The sequence below is a fragment of the Bos javanicus genome, chromosome 25 (assembly GCF_032452875.1).
Source record: "Bos javanicus breed banteng chromosome 25, ARS-OSU_banteng_1.0, whole genome shotgun sequence".
Classification (NCBI taxonomy): domain Eukaryota; kingdom Metazoa; phylum Chordata; class Mammalia; order Artiodactyla; family Bovidae; genus Bos; species Bos javanicus.
Genome location: NC_083892.1, coordinates 7739865 through 7754610, shown reverse-complemented (window position 1 = coordinate 7754610; position 14746 = coordinate 7739865). Strand labels below are relative to the sequence as shown.

Genomic DNA, 14746 nt, shown 5'->3' with positions numbered 1-14746 from the left:
GTTTTCTCTCCTACCTCCCAGAGGACGGTCACCAGGCCAGCCCTGTCCGCCAGAGAGAGAGGGGCTTCCTGTCTGCCTGTCTGACGCTCTGCTGTACCCCGCCTGTGTGGACCTGCTGGTACTTAGTACAGGTTCTCAGCTGCTCCATTAGCGGGAAGAGCTTGGGGGGCAGCTGTGCTCTCGTCTCGGCCACCAATGCCATGGGTACAAAGGGCTTGAAGACGGGGTGGTGACATTTTTATTCACATGAAATCTCACATCAAACCTCCTGATTAGCATATTTTGGAAGATAATCCTGTGCCTTGGGCGTGAGGCAGCATCTCACATCTGGTGTGTGATTCAGCGAGTGTGAACTGTGTGGGGGAGGGGAGGAGAGGGGAGGAGGCGGGCTAGGGCGGCACCAGGAGCCCTGGGGGGCTGGCCTGCTTCCGGACCCACGCCAGGCTCCTGTGGTCCTGTTTGACTAAAGTGTGGGGAGGAAGAGCAAAAAGGCATTTTTTTGTATAAAACTCATCCTACAAAAACCTAAATGGTAACTGAAAGTCACGTAGGTGGGGGCTTGTGACGTCATGTCTTTGGGTCCCCGGAACATGTCCTGTCATCACCAGATAGTGGCTGGTTTAATCGGGCTCTGGGTTTGGTCCCCTAAACTCTTAAGATGGCTTTGGTCACTGTGTTTAGTGTCCACAGCTCTTGGGTCCTGAGACCCCCTGTGATACCTTGGATGAGACAAGCTGCTTAACCTCAGCAAGCCTCGGTGTCCCCACCTGTAATGTGGGAGCTGAGTCGCACCTGCCTTGCCTGGCTGCGGGGTTTGGACACTGCTCAAATACGATGTGTGTGGCTGTGGAGGAGTGGCCCACTTCTCTCCCCAGCGTTCTGGACCACATTCTCTGCAACAGGCGTTTTGCCTTTTCCGTGGACTCTTATGTCGTGAACGGATGAGGGTGACCCCTGCAGAGGCCTGAATGTATCGCACGCCATGCAGCTGCTCTTGCTTTGAGGGCCTCTGCAAAGAGCCGGGTTACGGGTAGTAAAACAAGTGGGGACAGAGCCTTTAAATGGAGGGAAAAGCGCTGTTAGCACATCCTGTGGGGTTTTCTTTCTTTGGTGAAGAATATTACCCTCTCATGAGGATTGATGGACATGTTTTCTTAAGAACAAACTCAGCCACAGCGGAGGCAGTTTCTGTGTGCGGAGAAGTGAAGTGTGAAGGGCCTGGGCGTGTTCTCGGCACCCTTTCCCTAGGCCTGAGAACCCCACTTGTGCCTGGGCTCGGAGGTGACAAAGTAGCCCCTGCTGCTCAGCCAGAAAAGGCCCTCCTGTTACTCTGTAGGTCACGTGTGGCCCTTGGCCCCTGCGCCTGTGAACTGTCCCTCCTGCCACGAGACAGGCTTATAAAGAGCAGGGAACTGCTTGGAAAGTTGTGTAGCAGTTTGTCCTCCCCGCTGCAGTTTTTGAATGTGCTGGCCGGTAACAGGTTTTTTTTTTTTTTTTGGCGGGGTCGGGGGGGTGGTTGGACAGCTGCAGAAGGCTAATGGGTTATCGGCGCTTATTATCACTGCCTGGGGTCACTTGAAATGAGTAGTCACCAGCAGAAAGGGCTAGAATTCAAAATGTGACTTTTTAGTTTAATTCTTAACAATGCTTTGCTTTTTATTGGAGGAAACCTTGATTTCTTAAGTTGGCCTTTGGTCTTGCTGAGTAAATTTAACCATTCATTCTGTTCATGTCCAAAGGAATACCAGTTTCTTCATTCTTTTTTTTCCCCCCAAATATTTCCCCTTAGAGAATCTAGTGTGCTATTTCACCGAAATGGTGAACTGGTGAAGTTAGTGTTTATTTTTAGCTAACTTCTTAGGAATGGTCTTATCTCTAAGCAGTGCTGCACTTCCCAGGAATGGGTGTCCCCACTCCTCGGAAGGCCCTGTTTGCCTGCAAATCCATGTCTCTTCTCTACACTCAGCCCAGGTCTCAAGCCCTTTTCTTTTCCTCCCGAAGCCCTGTCCTTAAACAGATGTGACAGAAGTTTATTCCTTTCCTCCGGTCTCTCCACTCGCTTCGGATTACTTGGGAATTAAGACAGAGTAGAGTAGACGTTCTTAATCACACTGAGCCGGTCTGGTGGGAAGGCAGGTGTGTGTTGCTGGCCCTCTGAATCTGGGGTTTTATTCACACAAACTGTATGTCATCTCACAGTTTAGACTGATACTGAATTGGAGATGATGCTCTCCTTGCCCCAGAGGGGTAGGCTTCAGCAGTTGAATCGCCATCGTAGAGAATTGTTTATCCCAGGTTTGTCCTGCTTTCAGTGTTGTCCGGCGGTCCCCGGGCCCTGTGATTGACAAAGCGTTCTCTTGCAGACACGAGTTGGCGCTCCGAGGCAACCTTTCAGTTCACTGTCGAGCGCTTCAGCAGACTGAGTGAGTCGGTCCTTAGCCCTCCGTGTTTTGTGCGAAATCTGCCGTGGAAGATTATGGTGATGCCACGCTTTTATCCAGACAGACCACACCAAAAAAGCGTAGGATTCTTTCTCCAGTGCAATGCTGAATCTGATTCCACGTAAGACAGTTTAAATGATGCAATTACAAATCCACAATTAGTTATAAGCCAGATTGGCCTCTTTGAATTTTGGATTTCTCTGTGAATTTCCTTGCTGCCTCTACATAGCAATTTGATTTTCAATTAGATTCAATACATTTCCCTCTTTAAAAACTCACTGGTAGGTATTATCTCCAAACTAGAAAAGGTGTATATTTTTCCTGCAAATAAAACACTAAACTTTGTGTATGTGAGAATCTACCTGCCCGTGGAACATGGAATTAGGGCCTCTCTGGACTACCGTAATTCTTATCCTACCAATAACTGCCAGAGGGGAAGACGATAGTTAAGGAAAACTCTCCAGGCAGACCTCCGCACTGTATGTTAACTGACTCTGTGGGTTATTTGGAAACTTAAAGACCAAGCTCTTGCTGCCCAGTGCTTCTCAGCAGCGGAGTTGAGTGATTGTTTGAGGGGATCCCAGCTCACTTCGTCTCCTTGCCTCATTCTCCATTGACCAGCCCAGGAGAAGGCCGCCTCCCTGGCCCACATCTGCCTGCCGCCCCCAGATCGTGGCCCTTGGCACCTCAATGCAGATCCTCCTGAACTGGCTCCAGCAGTCTGCTGCGGCCCTGGGGGGACCCAGCTCCTTTCATTTTTCCTCTTTACCTGAGTATTTCAGAAGCCAGTTTTAAGGAGCAGTCAGGGCCTCGGCTGTGTTTTTACTTCTGTGTTCAGTTCACATTACAATCTGACCTGATCGGACAAGCCTTTGGGCTGGATTTGTTTAGTCCAGCAGACAGCCTGAGCCTGAGCAACAGCTGGTTCAGGCGCAGCCCGCACAGGGGGCCCGAGCGGACAGCAGTTGCTGCCCCTGTGCTCTCGGGTGTGCGGCATGTCAGAGGTCGTTGAAGCCGTCCTGTGAGCTCTGAGTTGGGTCTCAAGCATTTAACGTGCAGTCTGCCCCGGACGTCTGCACCTGCAGTCGCTCCCCAGTGGCGGGATCCTTCTTGGGGCCCCCTGCACAGCCCGACCCGGGAGCCTCGCAGCCCCGGGGGAGGGGCAGGAGTGACACTTTAGAACCTGGGGCTTTAGGTCTGTCCATCTGACAACCAAAGGTTCATCATTCTTCAGTGCTTTTCAAGCAGCCCAAGCGTATGTGATACTAGAACTGCTATCTGACCAAAAAGCTATCGTCTCTTGTCAAATCTCAGGACGCTATTTGAAGTTCAAACGCTTGTGTTTTATAGATATCAAGAAAAGACTTGAAACCTTTTAGAAATCAAAAAGACATAAAACGTAGACTGAAATCCCTCCAGACTACACAGGGGCACCCCGGGACCCTCTTCACTTCTTTCTTCATTAAAGATCGACATGTGTGCCCTTTATTCCATCTAAAAAAAAATAGAAGGAAATGATACGGGCGATTTTGTGTGCTCTTAAAAACGGGGTCGGTGTGGGTCAGCCTGTGGACTGAGGCTCAGGTCGCCCTCCTCGCACAGGTCTTGGTCCTGTCACGCGCAGGCGGTGCTGAAGATCATCAACTACAGAGATGACGAGAAGTCGTTCAGCCGGCGCATCAGTCACTTGTTCTTCCATAAAGAGAACGACTGGGGATTTTCCAATTTCATGGCCTGGAGCGTAAGTAGCAGTTACTCAGACTGAATCATCCGAGCCCCGATCCTCGCTCCCTGATCCTTGATTCTTCAGCTCCTCTGTCCATTCGTTTCGGAATCAGAAACATTTGCTCTGCGAGTTGGATAGGTAACTGAAAACGGGTTTCCTCCCAATTCCTTGCTGAGGTTTTCAGCAGCCAGTGTTCTAATCAGACATTGTAAGGTAAAGTAGTCTAGCGCTTTTTGGATAGGCTAGATTTCCTTTAAGAAAAATAATACTGAGGCTGGCACGGTGCGGGGAGATTCCAGTAACCAGTGAATTCTCACGTCAGCGCTTTGGGGCTGCTTTTGCAGGAGCAGAAGCTAGTAGGACGTAGGAACACCCTGCTCAGCTCTCTAGAGTGTTCTTGGTGGCCTCCCGGGACCCTGCCTGCTAAGCGGACATGGAAGCCTTGGGTCTGAGATGTGGTCTCCCCCAACTCCTCCAGGAGGCATCCAGACTTTGGCTGATTTCATTCAGAGGACAACATTATTGAAAATAGGCCAGAGCACTGCAGAACTAGAAAGCACAACTTCAGTGTTTTGAAAAAGCAGTATTTTAATCTGTTAAGTACCAGGCACCAGGGTGATTGTTTGAAATGAAGCGAGCATTCACGTGTTCTCATGCAAGTTGGATATTCTTTTTTTTTTTTTTATAGGAAGTGACTGATCCTGAGAAAGGATTTATTGATGATGACAAAGTTACTTTTGAAGTCTTCGTACAGGCGGACGCCCCCCATGGAGTTGCGTAAGTTTTCCTTTGATTGGGTGCTGTAGTGAAAGGAGTGAGCAGAGGTGCCTGTGTCAGGAGAGACGCACCCTTTCTGTGCTTACCCTGTGGCACACACACGTGTGTGCCAGCTTCACGTCGGTGCCTTTGTGTGGCACATTTATCAAGCAGTTTGTATGAGCCTGGGCTTCCCTAGTGCCTCAGATGGTAAAGAATCCACCTGTAATGCAGGAGATCTGGGTTCCATCCCTGGGTCAGGAAGCTCCCCTGGAGGAGGGCATGGCAACCCACTCCAGTATTCTTATCTGGAGAATCCCACGGACAGAAGAATCTGGTGGCCTACGGTCCATGGGGTCACAGAGTCGGACACGACTGAGCAAGTAACACAGTTCCGTGAGCCAAACACACTGCTGGGCTCTGGTGACTGTAACTGTGGTGAACAAGGCAGCTACGGTTTTACAGCCTCAAAGAACTCGGGGACCCGTCGGGCAGAGGAGTTAATAACAGTAACTGCGGCAGCATATGCGCTTGCTATTTTGTTGGCGGGTTGGGCAGCGCTATGATGTGATGGTGGGGAGAGGGTGGGCAGCTGGGAGGATGCGCTCCTTTCCCAGGTCTGGGAGGGCTGTGTACAACAGCAAGGTTTTGGCCTTGAAGAATATGTAGCTTTGCGTCCTTGATCGGTAAGAAGGGAGAGGAATGGGCAGGGTGTCAGGGGAGTCTGCAGGGGCCACCGGAGGCTGAGCTGGTGTGTTGGGATCAGGTTGGAGCTGAACGGGTGTCCGAGGCCAAGCACTACAGCAGCACAGTGCCGTCTAGGAACGAGGCGAGCTCAGGTGCCCTGCCTGCTCACGTGTGTTCTCTTCCCACGTGGCCCTCCTCTGGCAAGAGTGCGTAGACTGACCTGGGTGGCTTGGTGGCACTGGGAATTTTAAAAAACAAATGAGATTTGTTGGTTTTCATATTAATTGGGCTACTTTCAGAGAAATCAGACTCTCCTTTTTGAAACACACACTTGAATTGTACACTTGAATCCTGTTCAGATATCCGGGGTCAAGGGTGGGCAACGAGGTGGTATTTCTAGTTTTTTGTGGGGGTTTTTTGCCCTCGTTTTAAAAACGTGTTCCCCTATACTTACGATATGTCTTTTAACCAACAAAAATAGCAGATTGGGTTTTTCAGACTTAGCAGTCAAAACTGTCTTAAGAAAACCTAATACCCGCAGTGTCAGAGTCTTTGCTGACGCTGACCTCACAGGAAACGTCTAGCATCGGCCACGTGTTCGCATTGTGCAGAGAGGGAGGGCTCCTCTGCTTCCTGTTACTACGGGGGCTTGTGGGGGTGCTGCAGACGGTTCGCTGTCCTAAGCAGCCAGAGATACAACGGACTCGAGAAAAGGCTCTAGGAGTTGAGGTCTGATCCTGTCACCATACCTGTCCTCGCTCGTGTATGTGATACTACAGAAAAGAGGGTTTCAACGGTTTCTGCCTTGTATGACCAACGTGTGTGTGATGCGTGTGCGAGGGAGCCAGTCTGATCGCAGTATAGCTTGTATGTGGGAGCAGTGCCCTGGGTACATGACGGTCACGCAGCTGCTCCAGTCAGACTGAGTTCCCCCTATCCCCGCACTTGGGTGGACCACATGGGTGACGTTGGAGGGAGCCGGGTGAGCAGGACTCCTGGCTTTGCGACCAGTTAACTCCCTTGGGGGTGGGTGCTCAGACGTCACCCCGTGTCAGGAGGGGGGCGGAGGTGGTTGCACAGAGCAGCCGGCCCCAGCCATGTGGCAGAAGCGTGGGGGCGCAGCCTTGCCTGAACCTCAAACTGGTTTTGTAGGTGGGACTCAAAGAAGCACACGGGCTACGTCGGCTTAAAGAATCAGGGAGCGACTTGCTACATGAACAGCCTGCTGCAGACTTTATTTTTCACAAACCAGCTACGCAAGGTAAATGGATGGTGTTTCTCTCGCTCAACCTTCCCCAGCCTGCCTTCTCTGTGCAGGATTCTGGGGCAAGAACAGCCCGGCCCCAGGCTTGTCTCCAGGGAGGGCCCTGCCTCATGCTTACACGTAGCTTCATTCCTCCGTGTTCAGACACTTGTGAAGCCAAGTGGTGTTATGAAAAGCTTAGTACAGCCAGCAAACCTAACTTTATTAGGCTAGAAATAATCAAGCTTTTTTTTTTTAATATGAGTCAGTAGTAGCAAGATATGAAAAGTTTTATATGGAGGGTGATGAGTTGAAAGACTGCTGACCAGTAGTCTGATTTTTCAGTTTTTATAGATAAAATGTAAAGTCTAGCAGGATAGTTCCTTGTACTTTAGGAAGGCCATGAGAAGCACACACACATTGGCGGGTCCGCTGGCACTCCTGTTTGCATCGCACTGGTCTTCCAGGGAGCAGTAATTACCTCGATAGGATTAGATCAGAGGCTGTGTGGGTAATTTCAGTAGCGTTGAAGATTTCATCAGTTCTTTTTGTTCACATGTCAAGTTATGTTAAAATGTTGCTCTAAGAAGTATGAAATGGAAGTGATTCTCGTTGGATGGTACGCAATGACTAATGTTTAAAATTGTTTTTGCATTTTCTTGTAACTTCTAGATTATCTCTAAAGACGTCCATGATTGTTGGAAGACTATTCGGGCTCTTTGGGGGGATAGTGAGAAGCTCTGCCCATCTACCTTAGTTGTTGTGGTAGAAATGATACTTTCACATAAGATTCCATTTTTACTTCTGAATTGCTTCTTTTAGGCTGTGTACATGATGCCAACAGAGGGCGACGATTCATCCAAAAGTGTCCCTTTAGCATTGCAAAGAGTGTTCTACGAGTTACAGCACAGCGATAAGCCCGTAGGAACAAAGAAGCTGACCAAGTCATTCGGGTGCGTGTGGGGAGACCTTTCCAGCTAGTGGACGCAGAGGGGTTGAGAGCAGAGCACAGGCGCGCAGTGGTGTCGGGGCATTTTACCAGTGTTCTTGGTTTGACCTCTTTGTAAATGGGGGCTCTTAGAATTTTGCTTGAGAACTAATGCACCACTTAGGTTTGCCTGTCAGGAAAAGGATAGGTAATGGTCTTCAAGCTTTCTGTGCGTGTACTTGCAAACTCGACCTCCTCGCGCAGTAAGACGTTCAGAACAAGAGAAAGTTGGGAGCGTTTTGGTGTCCGGATACAATTCAACTTGGCTTTGAATTATAACCCCCCAAATAATCCTCTAAATTAGTTTAAGAATGATGACTGGTGATACGGTGTAGTTTGTTAACTTAATCTTGTGTGAAATTTAGAAGTTTCAACGTACATTCATTTTATCTTTCTAAGGTGGGAAACGTTAGATAGCTTCATGCAACACGATGTTCAAGAGCTCTGTCGAGTGGTGAGTTTCCTGCCGTAATTTTTTTCCTCTTACATTTCATATTTCGAAGCACTGTCAGAAGTTGTTACCAAACAGAACCTCAGACCTACTTTAGTCACTGTTATTCCAGTTATGCCCATCTTTGTTCAGGACCAGGACTAGGCTAGAAAGAAAAGATGGCGCGTATCTCATTTAAAGGCCAGAAAGACTGAAAATGATTTGGTAGGAAAGTGTGAGGGGAAACTGTACAGGTAGTGGACTGTTAATTTGTTAAATTGGCGTAATCTACCAGTTAGTAACCCGAGACACGAGTCCTGGTGGAGGCAGACCTTTGTGTGGGTGATTCTCCCCCAAACCACCTCTAGTCCCTAGCAGGCACCCACTCTTCCAGTCGTGATGCAAGACACACACACACACACATGAGATGGCAATTCAAGGTGATTGGCTGGGCAAGGTGTGTTTTCTTTTTTGCAGCACTAGCTGGATTGAATCCAGTTCATTAAATATCCATGGACAAACCAGTCAATCCTGTTGACAGGCTCAACCTCATTAATCTCTTGGTGTGGACCAATACGAGTTAAGTTTAGTGCTCAATTTACATGCTTTCCCCAGAGGTAAAATGATATAAAGACGCTTCTGAAGGCGCTACAAGTTACTAATTCATTCCGAAGGCTGTATAGGGGGTTAATCCCAACTGTTGCATGTAGTTATTTTTGTAAATATCCAACCAAGAAAGAAGATTTTGTATGTTTTTGATAATTGCATGCTAAAGGTCATAATATTTATAGTCTAGAATTTCTTTGACCATTGAAATTTCCTAGTCACGTTTCAAATTACTGCATAATGCTTAAGCGTAACATTTTCTGAAAGCCAAAACTTTCTCTTCCAGTTGCTTGATAATGTGGAAAACAAGATGAAAGGCACATGTGTAGAAGGCACCATACCTAAATTATTCAGAGGCAAGATGGTGGTATGTGATGACCAGTTTTAAACAATGATTTGTGTAAAAATGTTTCATTGTCTGTATTTTGACGCTTAATGCTTAAGCCACCTTATTTTCCTTATTTGTAGTCTTATATCCAGTGTAAAGAAGTAGACTACCGATCTGATAGAAGAGAAGATTATTATGATATCCAGCTAAGTATAAAAGGAAAGAAAAATAGTAAGTTCTGTGTACATATAGCACGACCTTTTCATAATTCATTGTAATCTTCATTGATGCTAGTGGTTTTTATTGAAATACACTATAGAGAATGGCCCAAATGACGAATGTATCTCATGAACACAGACAGATAACCCCACTCAGGCCAAGAAACTAAAACGTTTGCTAATTAAGGAAGACGTTGGCCCTTTGCTGCCACTGCCTGCCTCTCCTCCCGGGGAACTCGGCTTCTAACATCCTTTGCTGGGTTAGTTTACAAGGACGGAGCACATAGGACATAGTCTTGTAATTGTCGTTTTGCTTTCTCTCAGTGTTGCCTCCGTGCACTTGTGACAGCAGTTACCTGATCATTTTCCTTGCTGTGTAGTATTCCGCTTTGGGGATATAACACAGGACTTTGCAGGCCATTCTTTTTGAGCTTAACAGAAGCAGCCATTTATCCCTGCCACCCCTTAGCAAGGTGTGAACACTTGTTCCACATCCAGTTAGTCATCAGGATGGTGGAAGATGGTGCTGTCTTGGGTTTGATTTGCATTTGCCTAGAAGTCAGGGAGAGTTCACCTCTTCAAAAGCTCATTGGTGATTCGGATATCTCCTGGAACGTGCGGAATGTCGTTCACGGTAACTTGATGTCCGTGTCTGCTAATCCTATGATTTCTGGATCTATCTCCGTCGACTCGTTTTTCATCACGGGCTGTGAGTTCCAGCCCTGTTGCCTGTCCAGTCGTCTTTCATCAGATGCCAGCTGTCATGATTTTTGTCTTGTTTGTGTTGGCTGTTCTTCACCTCTGTTCTGGGGCACATTTCAGTTAATGGAGATAGTTGATGCTTTCGAGGCCTATTTAAGCGTGGTCTCTTGCTGCAACTGTGGGGTTCAGTTGTCCCCACAACTGAGGCAGTATCTGGCAGGTTTTCTGCCCGAGGTCCCGTCCCTGTGGGGCTTTCTCACTGTGGCTGCAGAGGGCAGGGCTGTTCCAGGCTGGGGTGAGCTGTGGGGACTGACCCTCCCTGGTCAGTGCTCAGCAAGGCTCTCGGAGAAGCCTCAGCACATTGCCTGCGCTGTCCTGGGCCCTCCATCCTGCAGAGGCCAGCTGCCTGGGGCCTCTATAATCCCCACACTCTCTGCAATTCTGGGGTTTCCCTCCCCAGTGCTGCCACCTGGAAGGTCCAGAAAGTGAGCTGGGGCCTTGGAGGCTCACGGGGGTCCTGCACTGCCTTCACTCGGCGTATGAAAGAGGTTGTTGCCCTTGTGATAAGGTCCAGTGCGGGGGGAGCGCTGCTTGCTCCGCATCACGACCACCGTGCTGCTGCTTCCTCATGGCCTCTGGACGCTGGGCTGGGTTTTGGGGCTCTTCCCGCATCTGGGGCTCACTTTTTTTGCTCTTGCCATCTAGCCATTTGTTTAACAGAATTTCATAATTGTGAAATCCAGTGTTTCACTCTGCTATTTGTGCCTAAGAATGCCTTCCCTGAAGTCATCAGACAATTCTTTTATCTTTTCTGTTGATCTCCAATCCACCCAGAGCAGTTCCTTTCTCCTTGGGGCCAGTGTGGCCCTGAGCTGTTCTGCCTGCCCGCTGTCAGCAGTGAGCCCTGTGTACCTGTGTAGGCCTGTTTTAGACTCTTGTGCTGGTCCATTGGCTACCATCCTTGGATGAATTCTGGGTTCTTCCTTTTCAGCTTTCTGGTGGTATAACTGATGCAATCATAAAGGGTTAACAAGTATTCATCATGATTTGATGTGCATGGATATTGTGAGGGAATTACTCCCCTGTCTAGTCAGTGGACCCATCCATTATTTCACTACCATTTATGTTTTAAATTTAGGGGGTGAGAACACTTAGGTTCTAGTGTTCAGAGTTACACGTGGCCGCATTCTCGGCTGTTTCTAATGTTGCTGATGTTGTTATTAATAAAACATCCACTCCATGTTATCATAAGACAAGATAATGTTGTAAGATATTACGAAAAACCCAAACAAATTTTCTGGCCAACTCAGCAGCACCCTGTTTGCTTAAGAGTGTACACCTTTCCCTGGGTCAGTGAAGGCGCAGACCTGGGAGTTCGTGTTCACGGCTGCGGTTGTTGGTATGTTCGTTCCTCTCTGGCACCTGAATTGAGCGGTTGGCTGTGTTATAATCGAAGCTTAAGTGATAACTTTGGCTAACTTTCCTCCCTCTCTCTCCTGAAAGTATTTGAATCGTTTGTGGACTACGTGGCGGTAGAACAGCTGGACGGGGACAATAAATACGACGCCGGGGAGCACGGCCTGCAGGTAACTGAGACTGTGGGCCGCTGTCCCCTCCGGTCCTGGTGCTCTGTGTTCAGACCCCGCGTTTAACCACGAGCTGGAGACCTCCTAGAGTCTGTCCACGCGCTGCTGGTGTGGAGCGCGCAGAAGGATCATGTTTCTCAGTCTGGACGTGACAGCAGAGAGCTGGTCTTGTCGCTGGTGCCCGGCTGGGGAGGCCGTGGGCAGGAGGTGGCTGAGCCTCCTGTGGATCGGAGGCGGGACTGTCACCCGACTCCCCTGCCCCTCCCACTCCATCCTATGCTGCCCCTGACTCAGCGCGTCCTCGGCACTCTCCCGTCTCTCCCGGGCACAGGGAGAGCTGCTCAGTCACTGGACTCCGCTTTTGGTGGCTGGTGGCAATGGTGCTTGGCCTGCCTTTCTTGCTAGTTTTCTGAGAATCCTGACTTCCAGCGTGAGGAGCGCGTTTCTGTTGTTGCACAAGCGCTCGGTGTCCCCGCCTCTCTGCCACTCGGCCTTGCAGGAACTCCGAGGGGCCCTGAGGGTGTGACCCAGCCACAGTCTGCGGTCACAGGGTGTGGCCTGTGGCCTGTGCAGGCTGCCGGTCAGGCTGCTTGGTGGATCAGCAGCGTCCACATGGGTCCAACCACCCGGCCCCGTAAATCTCAACCGACTGGCTCAGCTAATTCATGAGTGTTTCAGACTGCCCCGTGTTTACCAAGCTTGCTAAAGCAGTGTGTGTGCGAGTGAACCCGTGTTGCAGTGAGCCACAGACCTGCTGTCCTCCTACCGGGTCAGGCCACTCGGGGTGCTAGGGTGTAGATCAGGAAGTCTCTTAGGGAACATGCTGCTGTATACTTAGGAAACACAAGTCACAAGAACCGCCCTTACCCACACTGAATGTTTTAGAGTCTGGGTGAGCAGTATGTATGTTAGAATCAGAGTCTCTGGAGACAGTGGCCAAGAAACAGGAGCCTTCTGTTATTCTCCCGAGTGGTCCCAAACCATGCCCTTCCTTTGCGTGGCAGTGGGTTCCTGGGTTTTTGGTTTTCTTCCCAGAACTGACCTGTTCTCTAAATACGAGAATGTACATCAGAGAACCTTGCCACATAGGTGTGGCTGCTCGTGGACACCCATTCCTCCAGGTGGGCGTTTCCTCACGGGTGTTGGACCTAAGGTTCACAGCTCAGAAGGAAGGGCTGATGGCCTGGTGGCGGCTGGATTCGGCCAAGGCTGCTTTTAGTGAGGAAAGAGCTGGCCGAGGCGGAGCGGAGGTGGGGGAGTGAGATGGGGGTTGGGCAGGGGCCGTGCCAGCGGGCAGGGGACCTTGCTGTTAGCAAAAGGGAGTGTGTTCAGAAGTGGGAGTGGACGGCCAGCACTGACGGCCCTGGGAACCAATGGTGCCCACAGGCAGCTTTCCTCTCTTCCTTTTGGTTTTCTCACAGTTCTCCAGAATTTCAGAGTCTAATGACTGTGTTTCTAGGGCAGCAAGCGAGACTGCGACTTGGTTTCCTTCCCCGTCCTTGTCACTGGGCAGTAAGATAGTGTGATGCAGACTGAGAGGAGATCTCACACGTAGAGCATTTACAGGCCCCCGTACCTGTCTCCCCAGCAGACGTCCCCTGCGTGTTCCCATCCTGCTGTGAAATGCTTTGGTGGCTGGGAGAAGTAACCAGAGGTGAACTAAACCTGCGTTTCTTTTTCAATGTTCAGGAGGCAGAAAAAGGAGTGAAATTCCTGACGTTGCCACCAGTGTTACATCTGCAACTGATGCGATTTATGTATGATCCTCAGACGGACCAAAACATCAAGATCAATGACAGGTAATCTAGAGTGGGCCTGTGGGACTTGAGATTGGCCCAGCATCCTGACTCGGGAGTAGGCTCGGTGGCTTGTTAAAGTCTTTGTATTCTCGCTGTCATCTCTCATTTGTTTAGGTTTCCCCTCTGCCTAGGTGTCCCGAGACAGACACCTCAGGACAAACTTTTCTGGGGGTGGAGGGGGGCAGTGCACTGGGAGGCCGAGCCTCACAGCACGTGGCATCTTCCCCGACTAAGGAGCGAACCCGTGCGCCCTGCACGAGGAGCGTGGAGTCCCAACCACTGGGCCACTGGGGAAGTCTGATCTCACTTTTGAAGGGATGGCTTCAGGGGCTGTGAACCCATGTTTCCTGCGCAGGGAGCACCTCTGTCTACCCTCAGGCAGATGATGCCCTGGGGCAGGTGCTTTCTGCTGCTCAGGCTCTGCTTGCCCTAGAAGTGGGGCTCAATATCCCTGTATTACTTTACCCAGGATTCTCCAATGGCTTGTTGTCTCTGGGTTCCTATCGACTTGCAGAATGTGCTGGAATTATCAGGGCTGCTGGTGTGGGTGGGTGTGCTCCCCCCGCCGCCCCATGTGTTTTCTAGGCCCTTAAAGCACCTGTAAAAGTTTGGTACCCCACACAGCTTCATCTGGTTCAGCAGACAGGACCGGTGACTCTGTACCCCTTGGTCAGAGGGTACTGCCTGATAGTAACCGGCCTCCTGGACGTTGGCCGGTCACTGTCGGGGAGGGCGAGGCTCGACCACGTGGCCCGCAGCAGCCGGGCCTGCTAGTCCGCCCTTGCCCCTCACCACGGGCCCTGAGATGGCGGAGCTCGCAGACCAGCGGCCTGCAGGCTGGTCCACCCTGCTGTGGAGCTTTGTGGGGCCCTCACCTTGGTTTTCTTCCTGTTAGAATCAGTTGCCGACATTGTTTCACGTCATGAGCTGTCACATGGAAGTCCTGATTTCTGGCATCTGAGGCTTGATTGGAGAAAAGTGCCTGCAGAGTACTTGGTACATTGCATGATGCCGGCCCCGAGTCCCTGAGGGCGGTGTGAGGTGGGCTCTGCCTCCTACCGCAGTCCTCCAGGAGATACCCACTCCCTAGAAAAGGCAGTGTGTTTTGTCGCAATATCCTGGAATTAGGGGATTCCGGTCAGTACTCTGCAGGCATTTTTCTCAAATCAAGCCTCAGATTTTTGTCAATGTGCGAGTCCTCTGAAGGAGTTCTGGGGACCTTGCATGTCACATTCC

General features: G+C 50.0%; 2 protein-coding genes across 4 annotated transcripts in view; one reads left to right on the top strand and one right to left on the bottom strand.

Moving 5' to 3' along the window:
- Positions 1-14746, bottom strand: part of ABAT (4-aminobutyrate aminotransferase) — a 239842-nt gene that overhangs the window by 40765 nt on the left and 184331 nt on the right. The window lies entirely within an intron of this gene.
- The window catches only part of USP7 (ubiquitin specific peptidase 7), a 53230-nt gene that overhangs the window by 27893 nt on the left and 10591 nt on the right, over positions 1-14746 (top strand). For all 3 annotated transcript variants that reach the window (XM_061401081.1, XM_061401083.1, XM_061401084.1), the window contains 10 exons: positions 2364-2562; positions 4044-4182; positions 4856-4944; positions 6763-6871; positions 7676-7806; positions 8241-8295; positions 9164-9244; positions 9346-9436; positions 11629-11711; positions 13401-13510. In XM_061401081.1, coding sequence (XP_061257065.1) covers positions 2364-2562; positions 4044-4182; positions 4856-4944; positions 6763-6871; positions 7676-7806; positions 8241-8295; positions 9164-9244; positions 9346-9436; positions 11629-11711; positions 13401-13510 — 1087 coding nt within the window. The remainder of the gene's footprint in view (positions 1-2363; positions 2563-4043; positions 4183-4855; positions 4945-6762; positions 6872-7675; positions 7807-8240; positions 8296-9163; positions 9245-9345; positions 9437-11628; positions 11712-13400; positions 13511-14746) is intronic.